This window comes from Pungitius pungitius, chromosome 7 (assembly GCF_949316345.1).
Source record: "Pungitius pungitius chromosome 7, fPunPun2.1, whole genome shotgun sequence".
NCBI classification, from domain to species: Eukaryota; Metazoa; Chordata; class Actinopteri; order Perciformes; family Gasterosteidae; genus Pungitius; species Pungitius pungitius.
The window spans coordinates 553620-577775 of NC_084906.1; the positions used below are offsets into that span (position 1 = coordinate 553620).

General features: G+C 43.3%; 2 protein-coding genes and 1 long non-coding RNA gene across 5 annotated transcripts; 2 read left to right on the forward strand and 1 right to left on the reverse strand.

The window, feature by feature from the left end:
* Positions 1–1426: 1426 nt before the first annotated feature.
* Positions 1427–11576, forward strand: pde6d (phosphodiesterase 6D, cGMP-specific, rod, delta). Of its 3 annotated transcripts, XR_005120128.2 has the most exons (6): positions 1430–1702; positions 7914–8002; positions 8861–8986; positions 9550–9655; positions 10281–10418; positions 10560–11576. XR_005120128.2 is itself a non-coding variant. In XM_037469289.2 (5 exons), exons 1-4 carry the CDS (start codon positions 1653–1655, stop codon positions 9607–9609), a joined length of 345 nt encoding a protein of 114 aa, XP_037325186.1. In that variant the 5' UTR covers positions 1427–1652; the 3' UTR covers positions 9610–9655; positions 10281–11576. The 3 variants fall into 3 exon arrangements, 2 of the variants coding, with proteins under 2 accessions (XP_037325186.1, XP_037325185.1); XM_037469289.2 differs by having other exon boundaries at positions 1427–1702; positions 8861–9006; positions 10281–11576; XM_037469288.2 differs by having other exon boundaries at positions 10281–11576.
* Positions 11577–12097: 521 nt separating this feature from the next.
* lrrc40 (leucine rich repeat containing 40) lies at positions 12098–18743 on the reverse strand. The gene is made up of 15 exons (XM_037469286.2): positions 18451–18743; positions 17154–17335; positions 16942–17015; positions 16664–16793; positions 16376–16499; positions 16016–16155; positions 15778–15950; positions 15499–15589; positions 15123–15168; positions 14656–14758; positions 14437–14544; positions 14210–14320; positions 14039–14116; positions 12493–12678; positions 12098–12266 (listed from the first exon to the last, which is right to left on the reverse strand). The coding sequence occupies exons 1-15, from the start codon at positions 18593–18595 to the stop codon at positions 12161–12163; spliced, it is 1797 nt and encodes a 598-aa protein (XP_037325183.2). The 5' UTR covers positions 18596–18743; the 3' UTR covers positions 12098–12160.
* Positions 18744–19211: 468 nt separating this feature from the next.
* On the forward strand, positions 19212–22080 carry LOC134132162 (uncharacterized). The gene is made up of 3 exons (XR_009956700.1): positions 19212–19657; positions 20537–20678; positions 21388–22080. It is a non-coding gene; the product is annotated as an uncharacterized LOC134132162 (long non-coding RNA).
* Positions 22081–24156: the final 2076 nt, after the last annotated feature.

A 24156-nucleotide genomic window follows, 5' to 3' on the forward strand; every position in this document is an offset into this window, starting at 1 on the left:
ATCTTCTTCTTCTTTTGCTTTTAATGACGGTTGGCAAACATCTTTAGGTTGCATTAGCGCCATTAACTGTTCCGTTTTGTGGACTAGACTGTTTACACACTCTGGCTTTTCTAAATATGCGTTCTTGTGTGGACTTGTCTTTTCTTTGCAGCGCCAGTCTCATCTTTTTTCGTTGTAACGGTGAGAACGGACTTGTGTTCCCGCGAGAATAGACTCGGGAGACAGACTCGGGAGTCCTGACTCGCAGGTTCGGGAGAACGGAGAACGGACATTTCCGCAATTGGAACAGCAGCTGACTTGATGACGTCACCACGTCAGCTGGTCTCGCTAATACGTTTTAATTTAGTTTTTGACTTAAGTATTTTACAATTAACACGCTTTTGTTTCATTTTCATTTAAAATTAGAAATGGTATATATAATATTGAGCAAGGCCTGTAATTAAAACATCGTTAGTTTTAATGCACAATGATGGACAATAAACAAGCTGCACTCTGCGGATACAGACAACAGTGTTCTTAATGGACATTTTTTCCCCTTTCATTCACATCCGGGTATTATGACCGTTATCGGCCAGATGCAGACTTTAGTATTGGAACAGTACTCGGGCTGCGACTGATGACGTGAAGTCAACATTTTACAGTGTACGATCATCTATTACTAGGATAAAAAAACATAAAAGACCATCAGTAATAAAAACCCTATTAAACAGTCCATTTTGTTACGGTAAAATTCCTAGAGGGCTATATGTATTCGTTCCAAAATACTAAATGCATTAATCCCACAATTCTTTAAATCATTCCTCAGCTTTTCTCTATGTTTAAGTCTCGATCGATAACGCGTTCCACCCTTTCTTCATTCACACAGATCTGACGGATGATTCCCCAATGATTGCTTTGTTTTATTTACCCGTTGACTGCAAGAAGATTTTCGATATATGTCTTATGCACCATGAGTGACAGTTGTTTAATATATTAAAAATACATTTGACAAATAGTCAATATTTGTGTTTTTGAAACGTGGAATATATACTCTAATATTTGTAAATTAAGATATCTGCGCAAAATATGTTTTTCCTGCACATCCTCTCTGTCTCAGCTGGCCGTGTCCCAAAGCGGCGGGTCTAAGAAGCAGTTAGCCAATCACTGATAAAGGTAATGATCAACAATATAATTTTAACGTCCTAAAATACTTTGAGATTTGGGTTTGGCCTTCGTCTTTCGCAACTTCAGTCTCCCGACCATTTTAAATGGCAAATTGGTGGTGCATCACACACCAACCCTGTCAGCGTCGCCCTGATCAGCCTTCAGTGTGTGCGGCGTTGCCCCTGGCAACGCGCTTTGGCCTAGTGTTGTCCCTCCCCTGCTAGTCAATCTCGGCCTGTTATTGGCTGCTAGGAGCTACCTAGTGCCGTTGGTAGGCCTGGCTAGCTGTCTGTTAGTTAACGGGCTATATTTAGCTGATAGCCTTATCGGATCAGATGTAACTTGCAGTCCAACAATATAGAGTTAAGTACACATAGTTTATGCTGGTCTCATGCAAACATTAGCTGGGAGACTAGTTAGTCAACCAGGGAAGCTCACTTGAACCCCATCTTTGTTATTTCAACACATCCTGGATTTTCTGTAAGTAACGAAAACACAGGATTCAAGAAATGTCTTCAGATGAAGACAGGGCCAAGGAGATTTTGAAGGGCTTCAAACTGTATCCTTTTTCTGATGTTCTGCGAAGGTTAGAAATGAACGTTAAGTTAATGTTAGCTCTGTTTGTCCTGTTTGGTACGAGGTAACGTCATCTCATATAGACAACATGCTCGGGGCATTTGAATAAGTAGCATTGTACAGTGATATTAGCTGCTGTGGCTAACCTGCCACTTCCAGCTCTCATTGAAGAACGCCAGGCGATATTTGTCTTTATGGGACAAAACGGTGAGAATGTTCTCGTAGTTCCGATACAGCTGCTCCAAAGAGAACGCGGGCCTGCTGGCTCGGGCTACTTAGCCCGGCTAGCTGGTGTTAGTAAGCCTGGCTAGCTAAAGGGAACTGCCATGACGTTACCACAGTACCGTGAAGCTGTGTGACGTTATGGAAGCGAGGCTTCCCGGTGATACCCGTGGATTCCGTGCGTGTGTCCTGTGCGTGATACCCGTGGATTCCGTGCGTGTGTCCTGTGCGTGATACCCGTGGATTCCGTGCGTGTGTCCTGTGCGTGATACCCGTGGATTCCGTGCGTGTGTCCTGTGCGTGATACCCGTGGATTCCGTGCGTGCGTCCTGTGCGTGTACACGTAGAATTAGTACTGCGGTCACCTCTGCAAGTTACCCACGCTGACATTTACGGTAACACGGGCCAAAAAGCAATTAACTTCACCAAGACAAAAACATTTGAGGATAAATTCTGTATTTGTACAGAGAAACAGGTAATTTTTGGGTATTCAAAGTTTGATAAAAGATATTGAATAATTCCAGACAATGACTGTTGTAGGTGTGTTAAGGACATCTATGACCTCACTGAGAATCCAACATTTCTACTATACCAATTATGAGATTTCTGAGAAATAAATGAGGCCAAGAAAAGGTAATTTCTCAATAATTCCACACAATGACTTATGATTGATACTTTATTTACATGTGTTCAAAACCTCTCAAACTACTCGTATAACAAAAATCAAATAATCCTACTGTTCAAATATAGAGAATTCTCCCAAATTAAAGTCCTATATTTATAAGTTCGAAAAGCTCATTTCAATATTTGCAATATTTGAGGTACAATAAAATTACTTTCCTCAATAATTCCACACAATAACTGATGTGCACGTGTTAAGGACCTTTCTGACTACTATTATAAAGAAAATGATTTTATAATGCCCTAAAAATCTTAAAGATTTTTTCCAAATAGAATTCCTATGTTTGTAGGCTCAGAAAGCTTATTTCACAATATAAGTGCTATATTTACGAATATTTGAGTTTCTATAAAAAATACTTTTCTCAATAATTCCAGACAATGAGTTAAGGACCTCTCTGGCTATTTGTTTACCAAAATGAAATAATAATGCTGTACCAATTCTGTCTGTCTTTGTACATTCAATTCCAAACATTGACTAATGTAGTTGTGGGTAATTATTGAGAAAAGTACATTTATAACATATTAAATATTCAGAAATTAACTTTTCTTGTACAAATGTTGCATGTAACATTTGCTTTGGAAGATCTCTCAATAGTTTACGTAAAAATAACTCATTTTCAGATTGTGCTGAGTGAAAGATGTCCTGAACATTTATACATCAGTCATTATCTGAAATTATTAGGAAAATTTATGTTATTTTTTTATCTCAAATATTTTGTATATTGGCTTTTTAAAAATGTACAACTTTCGTTTAAAAAAATCTATTTATTCAAAGAGTAGAAATATTTCCTCTCAAGCATAAGAGTGGTCACAGATGTAATCATCGAACTCTCCAAGGAGCATCACGTGAAAGGTTGCTGCAGCAAACTGCTAATATTTTGGGTACCTAGTTGTAAGTGCATGCTTTGCACGTCTTTTTAAATTTCTTTTATCTTTTATGCCACTGCTGACTTTGCACTCCCTACGCTCTAGGTGACCTGGTTTGGCCCCCTGGTGATTATATAACATCCCTCTGTAGAATTTGGAGGGAGTTTTCTTTAGTCTGAAAAGGACAACTTAATACGCATTGTCATACACAGGGAGGGAGAAGTCTATACCAAAGATGAAGTTGTGTATGTTTCTTGGTGAGGTCAGGCCTGTGGCATTACCACCACATGATTTATACTGCCTTATTACAGCCAGCACAGATACTAAACCGCACAGGATTTAGTTATTTATTCTTGACCACAAAGGTGAGATTGGTACCTTCAGTTGCTCTTCAAAATCATAATGAAAACACATATAAGAATTAGAAAATAACCCCAGCAATGTTTCTCAAGACCAGAATAACTGCTCACAGAGTCAAACCTGGACTTATTAAGGAACTTTTCCCAATGCCGTTTTTCATTCATTCCTGCAATTCTTTCCTCGTTAGCATGTTGCTTGTTACACAGGAAGATTATTGTTGTTCTTCTATGTTATTCAAAATAACAACGGAGAGAAAGTATTGAATTGCAATAGTTGAGCCGTTGTATGCTTATCATTATAATTACTGGTAGCAATGTGTGTCTTGGATAAACCTAGACATAACTTCTGAGACATTGTCCTTTAGACAGTCATGCGTGTGCTTCTAAACATCATCTGGTTACCCACCAATATTTCATCCATGTAGTTTGTTATTTTAGATCACAACATGTCACCTCCAGGTTACAGGCCTGTGCATGGCTCTGCAACTGCGTCTTAACACGCATTTGTGTTGACGGACTCATGGTTCTGAAAGGCTTGTGCGTGTTGCAAAGCAATTCTCTGCCAGAACACCAGGTAGAGTAACGATTTTTGTCGAAGACGACCTAGAGAGTGACGTCTTTTGTATGTGGAAGTCGTTGGTTTGTTTATTCATATATCAGAGACTTTTTTTGCCCTGTGCATCGCCACTGCTGCTTTTCATCGCCTTACATATTTGTCCCGTATTTTCCTCCACATCTTTGTACACCCCCCGACTGGCAAACCGACGCTTGCAGGCGCGTCCTTCTCTGAACCGCAGAACCATAAACTAGGCTTAAAGTCTGTCAAGTTAAACTGATGCTTTGTTTGCTGTACCTTCCGATGCAAAAACTCTTCTTGACACAGGAGAAAACTGTTTATCATTTGTTCATTTTCCCCCTGCATGACCCCAGAAAATGAGAGTAAGCAATAAGAAGCCGTGCTGCAACATGATGTTCAGTAACAATGAGCTCTGTGTGAGCGGTGAAAGCATCCCTCTCTGTATCATCGGGCAGCTTTATATGGAAGTCAAGACTGAGTTGTGTGTTATTGAGCTGAATTTACTCAAGTGAGGACATGCAGTAGAAGTGTTTATTGAGGCTGGGGGTAGGAAACTATTAGAATAAATGCAGACTTACCAGTGACAGCAGCTTTTCACTAGGGGCTCATTAAATTGTGTGTGTTCTGATGCGACCCAAGTGGTTTACAAACCAACCCCTCAGCGGGCCCCAAGGAGCCGCCGCTATCACCTCATGTCATGTTGTTGGGGCTCAAATTGATTGCTCTTTAGGTCATTTCGCGATTTTCAAGGTAATTCATGATTACATATGTACAGTTACATGTGTTTGACTCATTCCCTGCTTGCTAACTTTTACTAAGGACTGGTAAAGGAGACATGCCACGTCACGTGAACATGTGGTGCAGGATTATTGTGGAAGGTGTGCAGCGTGATGAGTTTGATGTAGCGGATTGGATTAAATTGGATTTAGAGGATTAGAAAAACCTTTCAACTCAGCATACTTCACTAGAAGAAGGGGAAGTGGGGGATGGTGGTGCAGCACCGATAGGCATGGAATAAACGTGTGAGTAAGTTAGTGCCGGGCAACAATTACAATTTTGAATTGCATGAATTTCTGAGAATAATAACATTGTATTGAGCAACATAAAAAAGAAAAAGAAATTGTTTACTTGTGCAAACAGATAGGATAGACTGACAGATGATGGATAGATTGTTAATAGATGAATAGATGCAAAGATAATTGATCGATGGATAGATTATGTGTTTGTAATGCAGCTCTTTTGTTGTCCCTCATGGAGCAACGTGGTGTGGCCGAGGGGCTGTTAGCACAAAGAGCTACACAGATGGCTGGGTGTCAAGTGTGTATGACACTAAGTAGTTTCTGAGTGGGACAGGATGCTGAGGGGAGAATCTTCTAGAACAGACGGCTGTCGGATCACGGTCTTTCATTCTGATATCCAAAGGTAACTTCTCTGGAGAATTGTTCCGATGGAACCGGGGCCCTCAGACTGTTGTTGAAATGATGTCAACTACAGTGCAGTCACACACTGGGCCCTTCCAGGCTCTTTGATTGACAGCTCTATTGTGTCTAAACTGAATGTGGAGGTCAGGGACAGCTGACCGACTGACAGACTGACGGGACAGTTCCATCCAGACAGACTCGTTCAGATTTCTCAAGGTCACCTACACACAGCTCCTTCCCAGGTTTCCTCAGATGAATATAGACCAACATGATGGTAAATGTCAACCTAAACGCATTAATCTATGCGAGTAATGTGGCTGAATTAATGCAAAAAAATATTTGAACATAGTTAACTTATGTTTTTTGTTAGTAAACCGGAAGTTGAAGAAATGAAACGGCCTCAAGCTGCAGTCAGTTACATCAAGATGGAGAGAGCTTTTTGCATTTGAAATAAAACAAACGGAGGCTTACAGCGAAGAACTGTGCAGAGGAATTACTCCATGTGTTAAGTGAGTGGCATACCGACCACTTATTGCACTGCTATGCTGAGCTCGCTGCTAGGCTACTTCCATCTTAACATCTAACGTTACCCTGCACGGCACACAGTCTGCAGAGGACACCACTGTGTCCCTAAAAGACGTCCTGGCTAAATGTGGGACATTGTTTGCACTTCAAACACAGCCGTTACATTATTACATTATTATTATTAGTTAAGAGCAAGGTGCACGAGGACAACAGGAAGAGTCATAAAAAGTATAATAACATATATACTAGGGGTTAGGACGCTAAAGCTATGGGCTAGTCAATTGAGAAATAAAGGTTAAATTAAAAAATAAAAATAAAGATAAAGTGCACCAGCTAAACAGAAAGTGACAAGTGAAAGTGACAAAGTGAATGCACATTGAGAATGAGAGTCAGTCAGGGGGGGCCTCGTCCTTGGCTGTGGCTGCAGCGTACCACACGGTGATGGAGGAGCAGAGGATGGACTCCATGATGTAGAAGTGCACCATCATCGTCTTTGGCAGGTTGAGTTTCTTCAGCTGCCTCAGGAAGAACATCCTCTGCTGAGCCTTCTTGGTGGTGGAGCTGATGTTCAGCTCCCACTTGAGGTCCTGGGTGATGATGGAGAGATCAGTCCAATGAGGACTGGTGACTGGAGGTGCAGTTGTTGGTGTACAGGAAGAAGAGCAGCCTTGGGGAGAACCGGTGCTGATGGACCGAGAGGCAGAGACGTGTTTCCCCAGCTTTACCTGCTGATTCCTGTCGGACAGGAAGTCAGGGATCCACTGGCAGGTGGAGTCGGGCACGTGCAGCTGAGAGAGTTTGTCCTGCAGCAGAGACGGGGTGATGGTGAGCTGAAGTCAGGATCCTGGCGTAGGTTCCTGGGGAACTGTTGTTATAACTCACCCTGGTGCATGATGGGACACAGCTGTCCTCACAGAAGCCGATGTAAGAAGTTACAGCCTCTATGAAGTCCTGAAAACATCCCAGTCTGCAGTCCAAACACACCCGGAGGTCCTCTAGCGCCTCGCTGGTCCACTTCTTGGATTCCCTCAGCACAGGTTCACAGAGCTTTAGTTTCTGCCTGTATGCAGGAATCAGGTGGACCATGACGTGGTCGAGTGTCCCAGCGTGATGAGCCCTGCTTGCTGTGGTGTAGCAGTGGTCCAGAGTGTTCTCCTCTCTGCTCGTGCATTTATTAACTGTTTGAACTTAGGAAGTTCGTGGCTGAGGTTTCCTTTGTTAAAGACCGGGTTGGTCCGCTAAACACACAGCTTTTGAAGCTAGAAGCATTTTGAGTTGCAGCAATTTCATTTTGGTAGAATAGACCTTCCTGCCACATCATTGTTTCACTTTGACTTGGGTTGTCTATAAAATAAAGCCTCATGTAGGCTGAAGACGAGACATATCTTCCTCCACTACATTTTAATCCGAGTTGAAGAAAAGGTAATCATTTATTATCAGCAGATGACATATGATGAAGTATTGGGGGCTTGGACAGGCTGCAGTCCGTTTATTAAGTCTGTTTTTTAGATTGGTTGTTGCCGCTTGACCTTTTCCTGACAGAAACTGGATGAACCTCCGAGATGCTGAGACGGGCAAAGTGCTGTGGCAGGGAACCGAGGACCTCTCTGTTCCAGGAGTAGAGCATGAAGGTACTCTAGACACACACACAGTACACGTATCGTGGCACAGCATCTTTCTTTTCCTCCACCAGTCCCCTGGCCTTTATTATTAATCATTGCTCATCTTTGTGGATGTGGGGAAACGTCCAGACCCTAATCTCAATAAAGTCAGTCTACATTCATATGCCTGGGCCTGTGAGCATCAGCAGCATCCTTGTGTCTGTTTGTAGTCTAAGTAGTGGTGTCTGGTCAAGTTGGAGGCTTTCGATCAGTTTCAAATGAGCTTGTAACCTGACTGCTACGCACATGTCGTCCCTCAATTCCACTTAAGTCTTAAGTCTCTCCTCGGAAGTCTAATCGGACTGGAGGTTTTTAGAAGGGGATTTTAAAAGGGGATGTTTGGCAGGATGTCCGCTGGCTACACCCTGAAGTCCATCCCGATGCCCCCGAGAGGCTCATCACACCGATGGGTTTATGTAGAACCAAATGATGTGGAATCATTTCAGATATTACCAGAAGCCTTCAGTTTGACCTGCATCTGCTACTTTCTGGTTTGTCTTTCATCCGTCGTTCTGACCGCAGCCACAAACTCCACACGGCTTTGGACTATGCACCGTGTCAAGAAGGCCATTCACTTTCACAATGCAATTGACGTTTTGGTGCATGCTAATCTGAAAAAAATAAGTTCTTTACATTTGAAATAGTTGAATGTCCCACAAGAAATCCCTAAAAGAAACGAGGGCCCGAGGCAGTCAATGAAGAAGTCTAAACAATGATTAGGTTCATGAATAGGTCTTAAACTTTGAATCCATAGCTAGTTAATGACAATCAGCTTTATGAACCAAATTTAAATTGTTTTGAATAATTGTAGTTTCATTGTCTCTGCAGCTCGTGTCCCAAAGAAGATCCTGAAGTGTAAAGCAGTGTCCAGAGAATTAAACTTTTCTTCTTCAGAAAAACTGGAAAAGTTCAGACTGGAGCAGAAAGTGTTCTTCAAAGGACAGTGTCTGGAAGGTAATCTGGACTTTTTAAAGGTACAGGGACCCTAAGGTTGGTCAGTTAAGGGTCAGTTAAGGGTACCTTACACTGTTCCATCTCTACGTGCCATTGACTGACGACCGATCCATTATGTATTTAAAAGACTCTGATGATGCATCCGCTGCTCAAATGTTGCATCCGTACCATTAACAACACAATGCAGTTATACATATTGAATATTTAACTGAAAAATAATGTGGTTTTGATACCTTGTGTGTGTTTGTTTTGCATTAAATCAACCTCAGATGTTTGCTGTAATTCATTTGATTGCCTTTGCTACATGACATCTGATCCCTCCTATTTGTCTCTATCAAATAATGCAGAATAGTATCTTAAAAGAGAAAAACACAGAGAGCTGATTCTGTTACGGTGCGTTTGCAGGGCTTCCCCTGGGGCCCCCGAGGTTACAGAGAGCCCCGGGGGACCACACACTTCCACACCAGCACAACATGTTTGTGTTGCTGGTTTCTACGTGTGACGAGGCCTATTGGTCACTACGCAGTTTAGTTCTGATATTGTATGTTCTTGTCTCTGTCCAGAATGGTTCTTTGAGTTTGGGTTTGTTATCCCCAACTCCACCAACACATGGCAGTCTCTGATAGAAGCAGCTCCAGAGTCCCAGATGATGCCAGCCAATGTTTTAACGTGAGTCTCCAGCGCTCACCCTCTGCATCCTGCTGACACTCCCTTTGTCTACCTATGAGACATCATACCAACACAAGAGGGTCATTTTGTACATTCATGCACCTTAGGTGCGTTTTCTACAACATTACCCTCTTGTTAATAGTGGATGTCCGGGGGAACACTAACCCTTGTGTGATGGGTCAGAAATCTTTGAGAAACCATAGGTTTGAAAAGAGAATAAAAACCGTATCCTGACCCGCTTTGACCGTGTGTAACCCCCACCCTGCTGTTGTGTATTTCCTGTGCTACGAGCAACCAAACCAACAACAGGGCCAGCTTGTACGGACAGTACTGAGCGCTTCATCTGTTGTGCACTACACCTTTGAGCCTAATGTTTGCTCTTAATGAGAATCACAAGTCTACTGCAAACATGGAAAATAATAGGAAGGACTACGTTTGAGGTATTGATGAGGAGAAAAAGAGCATATTAATTCCGTCTCAATGTATATTTTTACACTGATTAAACTTTTAAGTTTGTGTTGATTCATGGTCACGTTGGTGTATTTATGCTAATGTTATATAGGGTACACGACTCATTAGTGTACTTCTGTGCCTCAGTTAATGTTGCAATGTGTCTGTGTTCCAGCGGTAATGTGATCATAGAGACCAAGTTCTACGATGACGATCTCCACGTCAGCACCTCCAGGGTACGACTTTTCTACGTCTGACCTCTGACCCTCTGACTCTACCCTCCAAAATGCTGATGTCCTGCCAAGTTCCCGAGGTTAGCTACAGCAGTAAACGGCTCATTGCTTACTTGGGACCAGCGCGTCTGGATGAAAGCCAGCTGTGGTCCACAAGCAGTGAAGTAAGCTTTGTGTTTGGTTGTTCTCTTGTTTTGTGCTGACCCGAAAACGTCCTCTAGAACTTTGGAGAAGAGGTGAGAAGAGGAGGGAGCCCTCTGCTGTGCCCTCTGTTCGGACATCCTCTCTTTCTGTTTATCCCCTTTCAGACATTTCCACTGTACATACATTGTTCACCTATCACTCTCTGGTTTGGGCTTCTATAGAACTGTGCTCTCTCATTCCAAGGTTGCATCTACTCAGGAACAGCGCATCAGACGTGTAACCTTTCTGTTTGGGAACAACTCTGTGTGTTGTCACCGTTGAAGGACCAAGTTTAGTGCCTCTCCTGAGGTACTTTCCTTGTCATTAAACCGTTAGCTGTGTCCCACTACAGAGGTCTTTCGTCTCATAGGAAGAACACAACAGGTTTTTTGTTTGTCATCTTCAATATCACAAAACCCTTTGCACCAGTGACGTTTAGTATACTTGTCAATTCCAAATATTTGTGTATATCATCAGTAAATTGAACTCTACATTGGCAGAGATCAACTCTAAAATGTCCACTTCTACGAGCTGACAAGGGCTGCCTGAATGCATCGTGAACCGTGGTCTCTGTGAGGTCAAGTATTGTGACTGATGGAGGGTTGGTCCTCTGGAGGACACAGCTCTGTAGGCAGCCTCTGAAATGGGACACGGCCTCTACCAAGTAACCCTTTCCTGTTCCAGACAACATGAGCCGCTTTAGAGCGAGCTTCTCCGTGCGCTCTGATGGGTGAACCACCCTGTTGCTGTTTGCTTGTATTGTTTGGAATGATATCATGACTCATGGTTGGAAAGTACTATGTTTGGGGGTATTGATTAGCATTAATGGGGTTTAAATACATCCACCTATACTCAATAAGGTGTAAACGGAGCCCTGCAGTTTTTTCTCAGTAGTTTAAGATGTTTCCAGCAGCTAAACTCAGTTCTTCCTTGTACATTCTGGCTTCCCATCCAACTCACTGTTTGTATTTTCTTAGCTGCTGACTGAGCAGTGTACAATAGACTTGTGTTATGATATAAGTTGTGGATTAAAGTCATCCAATGTTGGTATAACATTGTGTGTTTATGCTCTTTATTGTTCCACCCGCAGACACTGCCCCCCCCGGCTCTTTTAGGGTTCGCTGAATGTTGCAGCTCATGTGAGCGGATACAAGTAGGGAAGCACTTGATTGTCATTTATTTGTGTGCACATGCGTGAGTGCGATGTGGTTTCTCAGCTCAGCCACGTTAACGGTTAAATTCCACATGCATCCTGCTGTAAATAAATCCCCTTCTTCTTAGTTACTTCCTACTCGCTTTGGTCAGGCTTCCACACATATTTTATAACTCAACTGTATTAATGAAATATGTATGCTGAAGAGTTAAATCCAAAATTTGACTCCGATGGCTTAACAATCTGTACACGTAAAAGATTCTGTCACCGGACACTTCCATCAGTAAGGAAAAGGAAAACCGCTCCTGTGCTATGTGCCCGTCACAGAAGGGCCAGGTTGGACACTTTATCTGTTGTGCACTACATCTTAGAGCCACTAGAGGGCGCCGTTCATCAGTAAAATGAAAGCCATGGACACTGCTGTATGATATTTTCAGATTGAAATTTTGTATAACAAAGAGCAGCAGAGAGCATTGATCTGAGGGCTCATTTGGGGATGCGGCTGCGGAGGTACTCCAACACGGCTTCTGTTCCTTTGGCCAAAATAGCTGGTCTGGGTGTGCGGAAAGGATTGCCCTCCAGACCGAGACACCTGAGGAAGAAAACACATCAAAATGAACACAGATCATTTAGAAAACATAAGTGGACCCAGCCACAATGAAGTACTAAATATTAAGAGACTTATCTACTAAGTGTTAGGACTGAACATAGCTGCCTGAATCCAGTTAACGAGCACTAAGAGGAAATGGGGCTCATTGATTAACGGTGGGTTGCAGAGAAGAAGCTCAGAAGCCAGCATGGTGGGAGAATGGACAGACCTGAGACTGGCACACAGGCCCACTTCAGGGGGGATGTTCAGCAGGTCATTGTTGGACAGGTCCAGCGTGGACAGATTGACCAACATCTTCAGACGATGAGCGTCCACCTCACCCACTTGGTTGTTACCCATCAGCACCGTCTCTAAGGAAACCATCTGATAAAGGACATCAGGGAACCATGTGAACCTGTGTGACCAGTAAGAACAGAGAGGACAACCTTTAGGAGACACTATACTTCTAGCTAGTACAGCAAGACTGCCCCTCATCCGGGAACCCATTGAGGTCCACCATCTCAGAGGAGACGAGGTGTGTGTTCATACAGGGGACCTCATACAGCACAATTCATACACATTGCTCTATAGGTGAGCAGCTCAAATGGTCACAGAAACATTATTGAGGGACAATGAAAGCGTTACATCAGTTAGCATTTGAGAAGGCTCACGTTCTGAGTCTACATCTGAGGTGCCTCTGATCAGGAAGTTGGTTCTTGAGTTAAACAGCAATGTTCTTGACAGTCATTGTTTATTTTATTTCAGTTTTGTCCTTGTTCAGTCATCAGCTGTTAATTTGTTCTACGCATCAATAGAGGGGTTCTAGGGAACCAAGGTAATTAGTAACTAGGGATGTCAAACATCAAACATGAAACCTGCTTTAATACATAAATCGTACAGTTTGTGATGGTCGTGTTTACTTGGGGTTTTGTAACAGCAGTTTTCAGATGCACATGTTGAGCAGATCTTCAGTGAGGTGGAAAACCGATTAGAAGAACCTAAGCAGCATGTGGAAGAGTCGTTGGATTTGGTTCCCTGTGTACTCTGTCTGTTGGTGACTGTCACACATTGACCATATCCAATCAATTCAGAACATCATCAACATAGTCCACTGACTCAGGTGAGAGTGAACACCTACACATTAAAAACCTCACTGACATGATTAGTCAAGCTTGAGGTTGTAGAGATATTGAGACCCTTTGTGGTGAGTGAGTCCATGTCGTGTTGGGCTCACATACTGGATGAGCCCTGGATGGCATGGAGAAGCTGAAGGTGGACTTGGTTGGTACGAACAAGCCAGCAGAACTATGCCGGTAAAAAAAGGGTAAGTGTGGATTTGAGACCCTTTGGGTCGGTTTGTGCTGGACGTTGAACACACAAGTTCCTCCACATGATGGGGTTGGAAAGAGAACAGTTCCAGTGAAGCCCACAGCTTGTGGATGACTTGTTTTCTGTAATCTGCACCACTTAATACATCTTCAGGATCAACAATAAAACCAAGTATATTGTCCAAATTCAAGCAGAACAACAGCATCATGTTTTCTATTTCCTTCTAGTCAGACAGTGAGGAGCATCTGCTGAAACCAAATGCTTTTTTAAATGAATTGTTATCCCTGTATATTAAGTACTCAAAATGGTATGAGTGCCTCACTGGTACAGTTATGTCCCTGAGGGCACCTACAGCAGCCCAGTGATGCTCCTTAAAACACAGATGAATAAAGCAGAAGCAGCCAACAGGGTGTCATGTGAAAGGATTTTTGGAGTTAGTGACTTACCTGTTGTAATTGAGGGTAATGGAGCGTAGTTTATTTAAGTTTTTGATTTCAGATGGTAGATCCCTCAGCTGATTATTCCTGAAACGAGAAGAGACCTACATTAACCCGTGGACACTGCTCATCCATGTAAGTAGAGTGGAAGCAGATGCCAACCAGCACCCTGGACTGTACCTGAGGTCCATGTGCATCAGCTGCAGGAACTTGCAGATGTCAGGAGAACAACAGGTGAGTCTGTTGAAGGCCAGATTGATGTCTGACAGGGAGGCTGAGAGCTCAGTCAGTCTGCACACAAACATCACACACATCTGGTCAACCATCTGTGATGCCGTGTCAGCACCACGCGTGTGTGTGTGTGTGTGTGTGTGTGTGTGTGTGTGTGTGTGTGTGTGTGTGTGTACCTGGGGGGTATGGAGGTCAGCTGGTTCTTGCTGAAGTTGACGGTGGTAACACCTTGATCTGCTGCAGCATCAAACAGCTCATCTGGAATGTCAACGGCCTGCTTTTCACTAAACACAAATGGATAACATATGTTAGCATTTATGCAGAGACCAATCAGCAACAAGCCTCTGCTTCACACTGGGTTAGAGCATCATTTTAAGTCCAAGTACACCACTAACCTGTAAGCCAAGGACTTGAGAGTTTTAATGTTGTGTACATTGACCCTGGCCTGGCTGGGTAACGTCATAGCGGTATGTCCTTCCTCCGCGCTCTCTGGATCGCCTGCGCGCACACACACACACACACACACACACACACACACACACACACACACACACACACACACACACACACACACACACACACACACACACACACACACACACACACACACACACACACACACACACACACACACACAACAATAATCTGTCATGCTCCTCAAATAATGACTTTAAACGCTTCAGTAGTAGCTGCTTCCTCCCTCAAGACTATTCCTACTCCTGGTAGTCCAATGAGCTCCTGGTAGTAAATGCTGCTATATATACAGTATATATATATATATCATTCATTGCTTACCAGCTGCTTTGTATGCATGCATTACACTTCCAGTGAACTCATGAACACTCTCTGGGCACAACTGTACCTTTGATTCTTCCTCTTAAGTATTTCAGGAGCACATCGGTTCCTTTCTTGAAGGATGACATCAGAAGAATATGAATGTTAGTTATTGTAAACATGACTTGCTGATACACACACACAGAACATCTGTTACATGACTGCACCATCTGCGAGTGTGTTCCTTCTACAGAGCTGCTATGCTAGTTGCACATGGCTCATGCACCTGATCGGATTCACAAACACACACATTTTCCAGACCAGAACTAAATAACAATAATTCCACATTTCTTTTTACCAAAAGAAACATTTTATACACAAATATTAGCTTAAAAAACGTAATAGTTTTTCTGTTCTCCTGAATCCGAATAGTCTGTCTTTTACCTCCTCTGTGAGGTACTTACAGTGAGCAGGTCTCTCCTGATTCCTCTCAGAGGGTTTCCCTCCAGGAGTAACACCTTCAGGTTGGGCAGCAGGCTGAGAGAAGCTGGAAGACTGGCAGAGAGATGCTTCTTCCATGAAACACTGACACGTTCATGCTAGATCACTCCTCAGTGTGGACATGGAAGCACTTTAGGATTATATCACACCATTTGAATAGTGCTTATAAACATCACTGGCACAGACTCATAGTTTCATACATGGCTCAGATGGTAATGGTGGTCATGATGCCAGTGACCTACGTGGAGATGTCATTGTTGGTGAGGTCGAGGCGTGTGAGCGTATTCAGGGAGGAGATCTCCTCGGGGAGGATCTTGATCTTGTTGTCTCGGAGCTCTAGAAGAGAGATGGCTGTGAGGGGGGCCAGCTGCTCCGTCCTCATCTCTTCTATGCAGTTGTTCCCAACATACAACTCCTACACAAACACACACTTACTACCAGGAGCCTTACACCTGGGAAAACTCCTGTTGCTATGGTTACCTTGAGTGTAGGTGCACCCAGCTTTGGGAGGACACAGAGCTTGTTGTGTCTGAGGTAAAGCTGCTCCAGAGCAGACATCTCTGATAGACTGGCAGGAATATCAGTCAGCTGGTTATTGCTCAAGTCCAAAAGCTTAACATCTGTCGGATCAAATGTGAAAACTTTGTTATGTACAAACACACACAAGGACATCGCCACCAAAACGGCTTCTGAGATGGTCTTTTTTTTTAAGGACGTCACACTTAGTCAATTAACTAATTCTTGTGTCTGTTTTTTTATCTCTAGATCAGGTAGCACTAACCCACCATCAGACAGACCCCTTATAGTAGAATTAAAACCAGGCTTGTGTAGCTGCCGTACTTGTGAGCTGGGCCAGGCCGGCAGGCAGACAGCTGAGCTGGTTGTGGCACACGTTGAGTTTCTGCAGAGAGCCGAGATGGCCGAGACTCATCGGCAGCTCCTTCAGATGGTTGTGAGACAGATCCTTCAACAGAACACCAAAGACATAAAACCTCCACCAGCCACTCACTCGATGAAACACACACACACACACACACACACACACACACACACACACACACACACACACACACACACACACACACACACACACACACACACACACACACACGTCGTGGCGGTGGTTACCAGGTGGGTCAGCTTCTCCAGGTGTCCCATTTCATCTGGCAGGCTCTCCAGCTGGTTCTGCTGGAGTGTGATGCTGCAGAGGTTCTTCAGAGTACACACTTCGATTGGCAGTGATGTCAGCTTGTTATGACTGGACACACAGCAGAACAAACGGATGTCAATTCAGTATGTGGTTAGTCCCACTAAAGGCCACACATTAAGTCCACAAAGAAGCAGGCTACGGTGTGTGTGTGTGTGTGTGTGTGTGTGTGTGTGTGTGTGTGTGTGTGTGTGTGTACCTGAGTCGCAGTTGCTGGAGCTCCTGCAGCTCTCCCAGAGCACTGGGTAAACTTCTCAGCTGGTTGTCATGGAGCTGCCAAAGGAAGATCATGAACTGATCAGTTAGACCTTTTCTCATCAGTACATCAGTTTATTTTTGTGAAAGATGCTGTGGTAACGTGACAGAGACTTACTATGTGGATCACGTGGTGGTGGAGTTCATGTTACTTACATCCAGAGTAGTGAGTGCAGCAAGCAGTCTGATGTCATCAGACAGTTGTGTGAGCTGATTGGAGGACAGAAGCAGTTTGGTGAGGTCCGTCTGCTCCCACCAGCAATGAGAAGATCCAAAGGAGACGTCCTGCTGGGCCTCCTGTGGCGGGTCAGTGTTCAGACGATACACATCCTGAGGGACTGAGGGGTTCACTTTGTTGTTATGAGAAAATGAACACACACACACACGCACACACACGCGCACACTCTGCTAACGCTAACCTATACTACCCAGACTGGCCAATCACAGGATATGTACATCGTCCAATCAGTGGTCTCCGATGTCTTCTTGTTATGCTGGGATACCGAGTTAGGGTTTGGTTAACTTAGCTTTAAAGTCCTAAAAGAAAAAGTGAATAAATGTGTTTGCTGCCTTATATATTACTCTTAGCTGGAAGTACACGGCCTAACATATTTAAATTTTAAAATATCTCTCAGCTTGTGTAGAAGCCATTCCACTAAACTTTTGTGCATAATGAAACTGCCTTTTCTGTTGATTTACTTGCGATGATGTAATGATGACGACATATTTTCCTAAATTAAATGAAATAAGAGTATTTTCTGAGGCTTTCATTTTGAAATTGTACATTAGAATATTCTGATTATCCCGGAGTGACACCTCGAGATGTCAAGTGAAATCATTATGTAACAATGCACTATTTCCTTTAAAATCTAAACTGAACAGAAGTTAGCTCATGAATCAGATTTTTAATGGCCCCAAGTTTGAAATGCTTGATATTCTCTGTGTAAATGTATTGTTCATCAATATATTTGAATTAGTAATTACTCAATTGAAATGACATTTTTCCTCCAATAGTTTATATGCAGGAAATATTTGCTAATATTAGTTAGAGAGTTAGAGTTATCATTTATTAACTGTATATCCTACATATAGTATCTATTTTACTGTTTTTCACATTTATATCATTTACAGACTTGGAATGAACTTAAGATCACGTTCTTATTATGAAGTCGGTTCTAAGGGCTGAAACGTGCTTCTGCGTCTGGACTCAAAAAGGCTTTTGGCGCGTGTCGCGACGCAATTCACCGCCAGACCACCAGGTGGAGTCAGAGTGACGTCTTTGTTTGTGGAACTCGTTGGTTTGTTTATTTATTTGTTTATCAGGGCTGCGCGAGCTGCCGTAGCTTTGGACGAAATGGGTCGACACACGCAGAAACATAAACTAGGCTTTAACCGTAATCTCTAGAATATCCGCGTAATGCACAATAACCCGTCTCCGGTGGGTGGACGTTACCTTCCGTCAGCCCTCGGCCGGACAGGTTGAGCTGTCCGCTCAGCCGCGCCGCCCTCAGCAGACCGGAAGGAATGGACGGCTCCTTCTTATCCGCCCTGAAGCCCGCCAGAGAATCCCGCTGCTCCGCTCCTTTCAACCGAGACATTGTCTGTTCGCTGAGAGTGAGACGAAGACAGACGCGTGGTGGGTGTCTCACTGCACGTGAGCCGACATCAACGTGTCTTGTTTCTCTGCTCCTTTATCTCGTCCTCCAGGCCCTTCACGGCGTAGCGCCCCCTTGTGTTCCGGAGTGTGGACCAGAGAGGAGACTCCCCCCCCCCCCCCCAAAAAAACACACATGGAAGAATAGCACATACCACGTTACTTTATTGCACTCAAGACCTAGTATAGCATACTAACACATGACATATATATGGAAATAAATATACTTGTCTCCTCTGAAGAATGTGTCCTCTTCTGTCTGCAGTGTTTAAATATGTGGCGTCGAGTGGGGGCCTGAGGGTTAGGCTATTGATGTGTGCAATAAGAAGGGGATCAAAGGTCTTTGATGAGTTTTTTTATTCATATTTCCTGGTAGCAGATCGATTGGGCTGATTCTGACACAGAGATGGTGAGCTGTTTCCTCTGCCATGCAGGGCTGGAAACCAAAGGGAAACACTGCTGCAGTATGTTTGAGGTTGCTCACTATGAACATATCTTGAATAATTATCATCATTGGATATCATTAAGACTTTGCTTCTTTTAAAAATCTATCGATATGTGTATATCTTCTGGAGTGAGGAGCGCTCAGCCCGGTAGTTTGAGAGTATTTAGAAGCCACTTCTCTTGCTGTCGAGAGACATCAACTTCAGGGGTCCGGTGATGTTCATAGGGGCTCGTTTCCATGCAGTGGATATAGAGGGACATGATACGAGGTACTGAACTCTTGTACTATGTTGCATACAGTACACATGAACTGGCTGATGAGTAACAGCAGATAACACACACCCAGATTTTACATTCTAACAACCTCACTCAAGACTGAACTAAGACCCCAATTAGAGTCAGGTGTGTGTGTGTGTGTGTGTGCTCGTCAGCATTCTAGTTGAGCTGAAGGTCCGGTCCTGGTGTACAGCGTTAATTCATCCTTCTGTTGTATTCAAGATGCATCTTTTTTTTCTTGTGTTGTGTGTGCATCTGTATTCCTCCAGCTGTTCAGCTAACAAAGGTAAGACATGAGTATTTCTGTGTCTCTCTATATATTTGTGTTCCCCCTGCAAGTAACAATAATGCCAACAGCAAGGTGTCTTTAAGGCATTTTACTGTATTAGTGCCTGTTGAAGGTCTTGATATTTGCGTCTCAAAACACTATGACAATTTTAAACAAAATTGTGTAATTTTGTGTCATAACACGAGAAAACTTCTTTCAAATCTCATTTTATCAAAAGAGAAGAAAAACATGCAGTATGCAATGTTATTTTAAAAGTAAGAGAATCGCTTTATTTCTTACATTGTAAACCACAGTACATTTTATATATTGCTCCTCAAGCTCATTCTGAAAATGCCGAAGTTTTAGAAGAACTCTCTGAACTCTCTGCTTGCTTACCAGAGAGGGTCCAATGGCAAAGACACAAATCTAAATTCATAAACTGAGGTTGTCTTCAATTCCAAAGGTAATAAGGGATAATATTGATTATCCCTTATTACCTTTGGAATTGAAGACAACCTCAGTTTATGAATTTAGATTTGTGTCTTTATTATGCAAACAAAAAGCAAAAGATTTTATTTTGACAGCAAAAACAATAGTTTCATAAGCAAAACGAACAAATAAATAATTAATTCTCAGTTCATATATTTTTACTTAAAAACTTTATTTTTGCTTGACATTTGACATTTGCTCTCAAAACATTTTTTTGTTTGCATAATAAAGACACAAATCTACCTTCATACAGTTTGTAGATTAAATATGTGTGTGTGTGTGTGTGTGTGTGTGTGTGTGCGTGTGTGTGTGTGTGTGTGTGCGTGTGTGTGTGTGTGTGTGTGCGTGTGTGTGTGTGTGTGTGTGTGTGTGTGTGTGTGTGTGCGTGTGTGTGTGTGCGTGTGTCAGGTGTGCAGACTGCCATGCGAGCAGCAACAAGAGTCCAATCAGTGACTCTCCAGCCGTGGTTGGTGGGTCTCACGGCTGTAGTCGGTTTCCTCTTCATCGTCTTCACCGTTCTCATTGTTCATAGACTACTAAAGAAAAACGGGTGAGCTGCACAAACACGGTCTCTCACACACATAATGCTGTGGGTAATGCAGTTAGTTCAATGTCCACATTTTACACAACACCTGCATGACTAAAGATTTGGCAGATTGCAAAGTTAGTCTGGGAACATTAATTTAACAACGTCAGTTCCTCTGTGTGGCCTTGAATGTGTGTGCAGCAGATAGAGGGACCTCTGACCTTGTAGGCCAATAATCATTGTGGTGCTGCATATGATACCAATACATGAAGACAGTTATTGGGAATCAAACATTTAAATTTGAATCACCACTGTCATAGTACAGTACTACTGAACTAACGAGATGTCAAATCAAAGCACCACTTAGAAGTTGTAAGTGCGATACAAGAGGTAAAGAGCATCTACTGGAGATTTGTCAAAGTAGTACATGAGTCTACTCTGTTAGTTATGACCTCTGCTAAAAGTGAGTATACTAAATAGTACTTCTGCTTCAGGATGCAGTACCAGTTAACTTAGTGGTGCGAGTAAAGTAACCAGAGGACAAACGGAATGATGCACCAGTAAGCCTTCACCCCCAGGTGCCCACATTTAGTGTCTTCTACCCCCGTCAGCAGGGTCTTGTACCAGAATTCATACAGCAGGACTTACCTTAACTCCTTGATAACTGACGATAACTGATAAACCCAAAGGGTTCTGACTGATCTGTCTGCTGGTTGTTTGCCTTGTGTTGCAGGGAGGATGAAGAGGGGTTAAGGTACAAGAGAAAGGCTGATGGGATGGATGAAGATAACAAACAAACCAGTCTATAGAGTCTGCAGCACCACAGACACCAACACAGCTGCTTTAGATCCACTTCTGTCAGAGTTTAGCAAGAGTTATCATGTCTCTGTTGATCTTGTTATTCGCTCTTTTCTTTTTCAAATATAGAAATGAATGAATATTTGAATATTTCCCTCCACATACAGGAACTGGTCTGGTTTTCTGTCCCCACACGAGGGGGCCTTAACAGTCAATGACTTGACTTCACAGAAATGAATGTAACTGTTCACATGATGTAAAACTGGCCTCCTGACTAGTTTCATGACAATGGCAATAATGTGAATTATACGCTGTGGCCTCTTTGGTCCTTATATCTCATGGGGGGGGCTCTCCACCACCATTGAAATAGCAAATTACAAGAAGCCCTGAGACTGGTCTGTATGCTCCCAATGGAAGAACATGTCGTTTTTACGGTTGGTCCTTCCATTTGTGACTAATGCTGACTGAACCAGCTGCCCTCACTGACCCAAAGCCTGCCTTGTTACTTCCTCCCTCCTGTTGATCAATAAGTTCTACCCATCCATCCTTTTTTTGCTGCTTGCATTCATCAGCCGTGAAAAATTCTGCTTGAGCAAGATTTAACCGAATAAATAACTTAATAAGTTATGATATACTGTATATATATATATATGTGTTTGTGCGTGTGTATGTATACTATACACTCACCGGCCACTTTATTAGGTACCCCATGCTAGTAACGGGTTGGACCCCCTTTTGCCTTCAGAACTGCCTCAATTCTTCGTGGTATAGATTCAACAAGGTGCTGGAAGCATTCCTCAGGGAGTTTGGTCCATATTGACATGATGGCATCACACAGTTGCCGCAGATTTGTCGGCTGCACATCCATGATGCGAATCTCCCGTTCCACCACATCCCAAAGATGCTCTATTGGATTGAGATCTGGTGATTGTGGAGGCCATTTGAGTACAGCGAACTCATTGTCATGTTCAAGAAACCAGTCTGAGATGATTCCAGCTTTATGACATGGCGCATTATCCTGCTGAAAGTAGCCATCAGAAGTTGGGTACATTGTGGTCATAAAGGGATGGACATGGTCAGCAACAATACTCAGGTAGGCTGTGGCGTTGCAACGATGCTCAATTGGTACCAAGGGGCCCAAAGAGTGCCAAGAAAATATTCCCCACACCATGACACCACCACCACCAGCCTGAACCGTTGATACAAGGCAGGATGGATCCATGCTTTCATGTTGTAGACGCCAAATTCTGACCCTACCATCCGAATGTCGCAGCAGAAATCGAGACTCATCAGACCAGGCAACGTTTTTCCAATCTTCTATTGTCCAATTTCGATGAGCTTGTGCAAATTGTAGCCTCAGTTTCCTGTTCTTAGCTGAAAGGAGTGGCACCCGGTGTGGTCTTCTGCTGCTGTAGCCCATCTGCCTCAAAGTTCGACGTACTGTGCGTTCAGAGATGCTCTTATGCCCACCTTGGTTGTAACGGGTGGTTATTTGAGTCACTGTTGCCCTTCTATCAGCTCGAACCAGTCTGGCCATTCTCCTCTGACCTCTGGCATCAACAAGGCATTTCCGCCCACAGAACTGCCGCTCACTGGATGTTTTTTCTTTTTCGGACCATTCTCTGTAAACCCTAGAGATGGTTGTGCGTGAAAATCCCAGTAGATTAGCAGTTTCTGAAATACTCAGACCAGCCCTTCTGGCACCAACAATCATGCCACGTTCAAAGTCACTCAAATCACCTTTCTTCCCCATACTGATGCTCGGTTTGAACTGCAGGAGATTGTCTTGACAATGTCTACATGCCTAAATGCACTGAGTTGCCGCCATGCGATTGGCTGCTTAGAAATTAAGTGTTAACGAGCAGTTGGACAGGTGTACCTAATAAAGTGGCCGGTGAGTGTATATATATATGTATATAATCTCATCAGTAGGCAGGATATACTGTTCTCCATCCTCTGGAGCTCCTCCTTTACGTTTTGCAGCATCAGGTACGCATTGTGCTGTGTATACAACGTACGGCTGAGCGTTGTCTTTCAGCAGTTTTCTCTCCGCTTCACTTTCCGAGCGCGATAAAAAAGTCATCTCTATGTTCATCCTCGTAAAAGCAAACAGACAGAAGATGTTCTCTGACTCGCTTCCCATTGCGTAGATCAGGCTGCTAACCTGCATGGCGTCATTGTGTGACCACAGGGTTCAAATGCTGCTGGCCCCGTCGCTGCCTTCAGTCACGTATCATAATTCTGATTCCTGGTTTCAAAACTCCGCCAATCACTCCTAACAGCTTGTCGAAGGATCTCAGCGTCATTAAATTAATTCAAAACCAGAAGAAGAGGCGTATTGTGAGCGGCTGTACGCTCTGGTTTAACTTCCGCTTAGTTCATGTCCAACACAGCCTGTTAATGTACAAATGTCAGCTGTCTATTACTGAACAAACCACACTGATGGCATGAAGAAGAGTTAAAGCCCCGTTATTATTGAACATGGCTACAATCCAAAGCCCAAGGTGCATTGGGTGCTCGCTCCCTTTGATTGACACACGCTCCTGATCTTGAATCTAGAATCGATTGCTCTTCCTTAGTGTCCCGGATGTTGTGGTTGAATTTTTTTGCGGTAGAATTTTTTGCAGTATTTTAACGTTGAAACACATCCAGATACATAATTTCAATGCATAAATATTCAGTGCTAGAAATTCAATCACCTTTT

What these genes read in the sequence shown, in the direction of transcription:
- pde6d (XM_037469288.2), top strand. Translation starts at nt 1,653, where the DNA reads ATGTCTTCAGATGAAGACAGGGCCAAGGAGATTTTGAAGGGCTTCAAA. An exon ending in TCCAGGAGTAGAGCATGAAG is followed by an intron (nt 8,003 to 8,860) that starts GTACTCTAGACA and finishes TTGTCTCTGCAG; the next exon opens with CTCGTGTCCCAAAGAAGATC. An exon ending in ATGCCAGCCAATGTTTTAAC is followed by an intron (nt 9,656 to 10,280) that starts GTGAGTCTCCAG and finishes TCTGTGTTCCAG; the next exon opens with CGGTAATGTGATCATAGAGA.
- lrrc40 (XM_037469286.2), bottom strand. Translation starts at nt 18,595, where the DNA reads ATGTCTCGGTTGAAAGGAGCGGAGCAGCGGGATTCTCTGGCGGGCTTC. An exon ending in CTTAAGAGGAAGAATCAAAG is followed by an intron (nt 14,759 to 15,122) that starts GTACAGTTGTGC and finishes GTGTGCGCGCAG; the next exon opens with GCGATCCAGAGAGCGCGGAG. An exon ending in CTGACCTCCATACCCCCCAG is followed by an intron (nt 14,321 to 14,436) that starts GTACACACACAC and finishes GTTTGTGTGCAG; the next exon opens with ACTGACTGAGCTCTCAGCCT.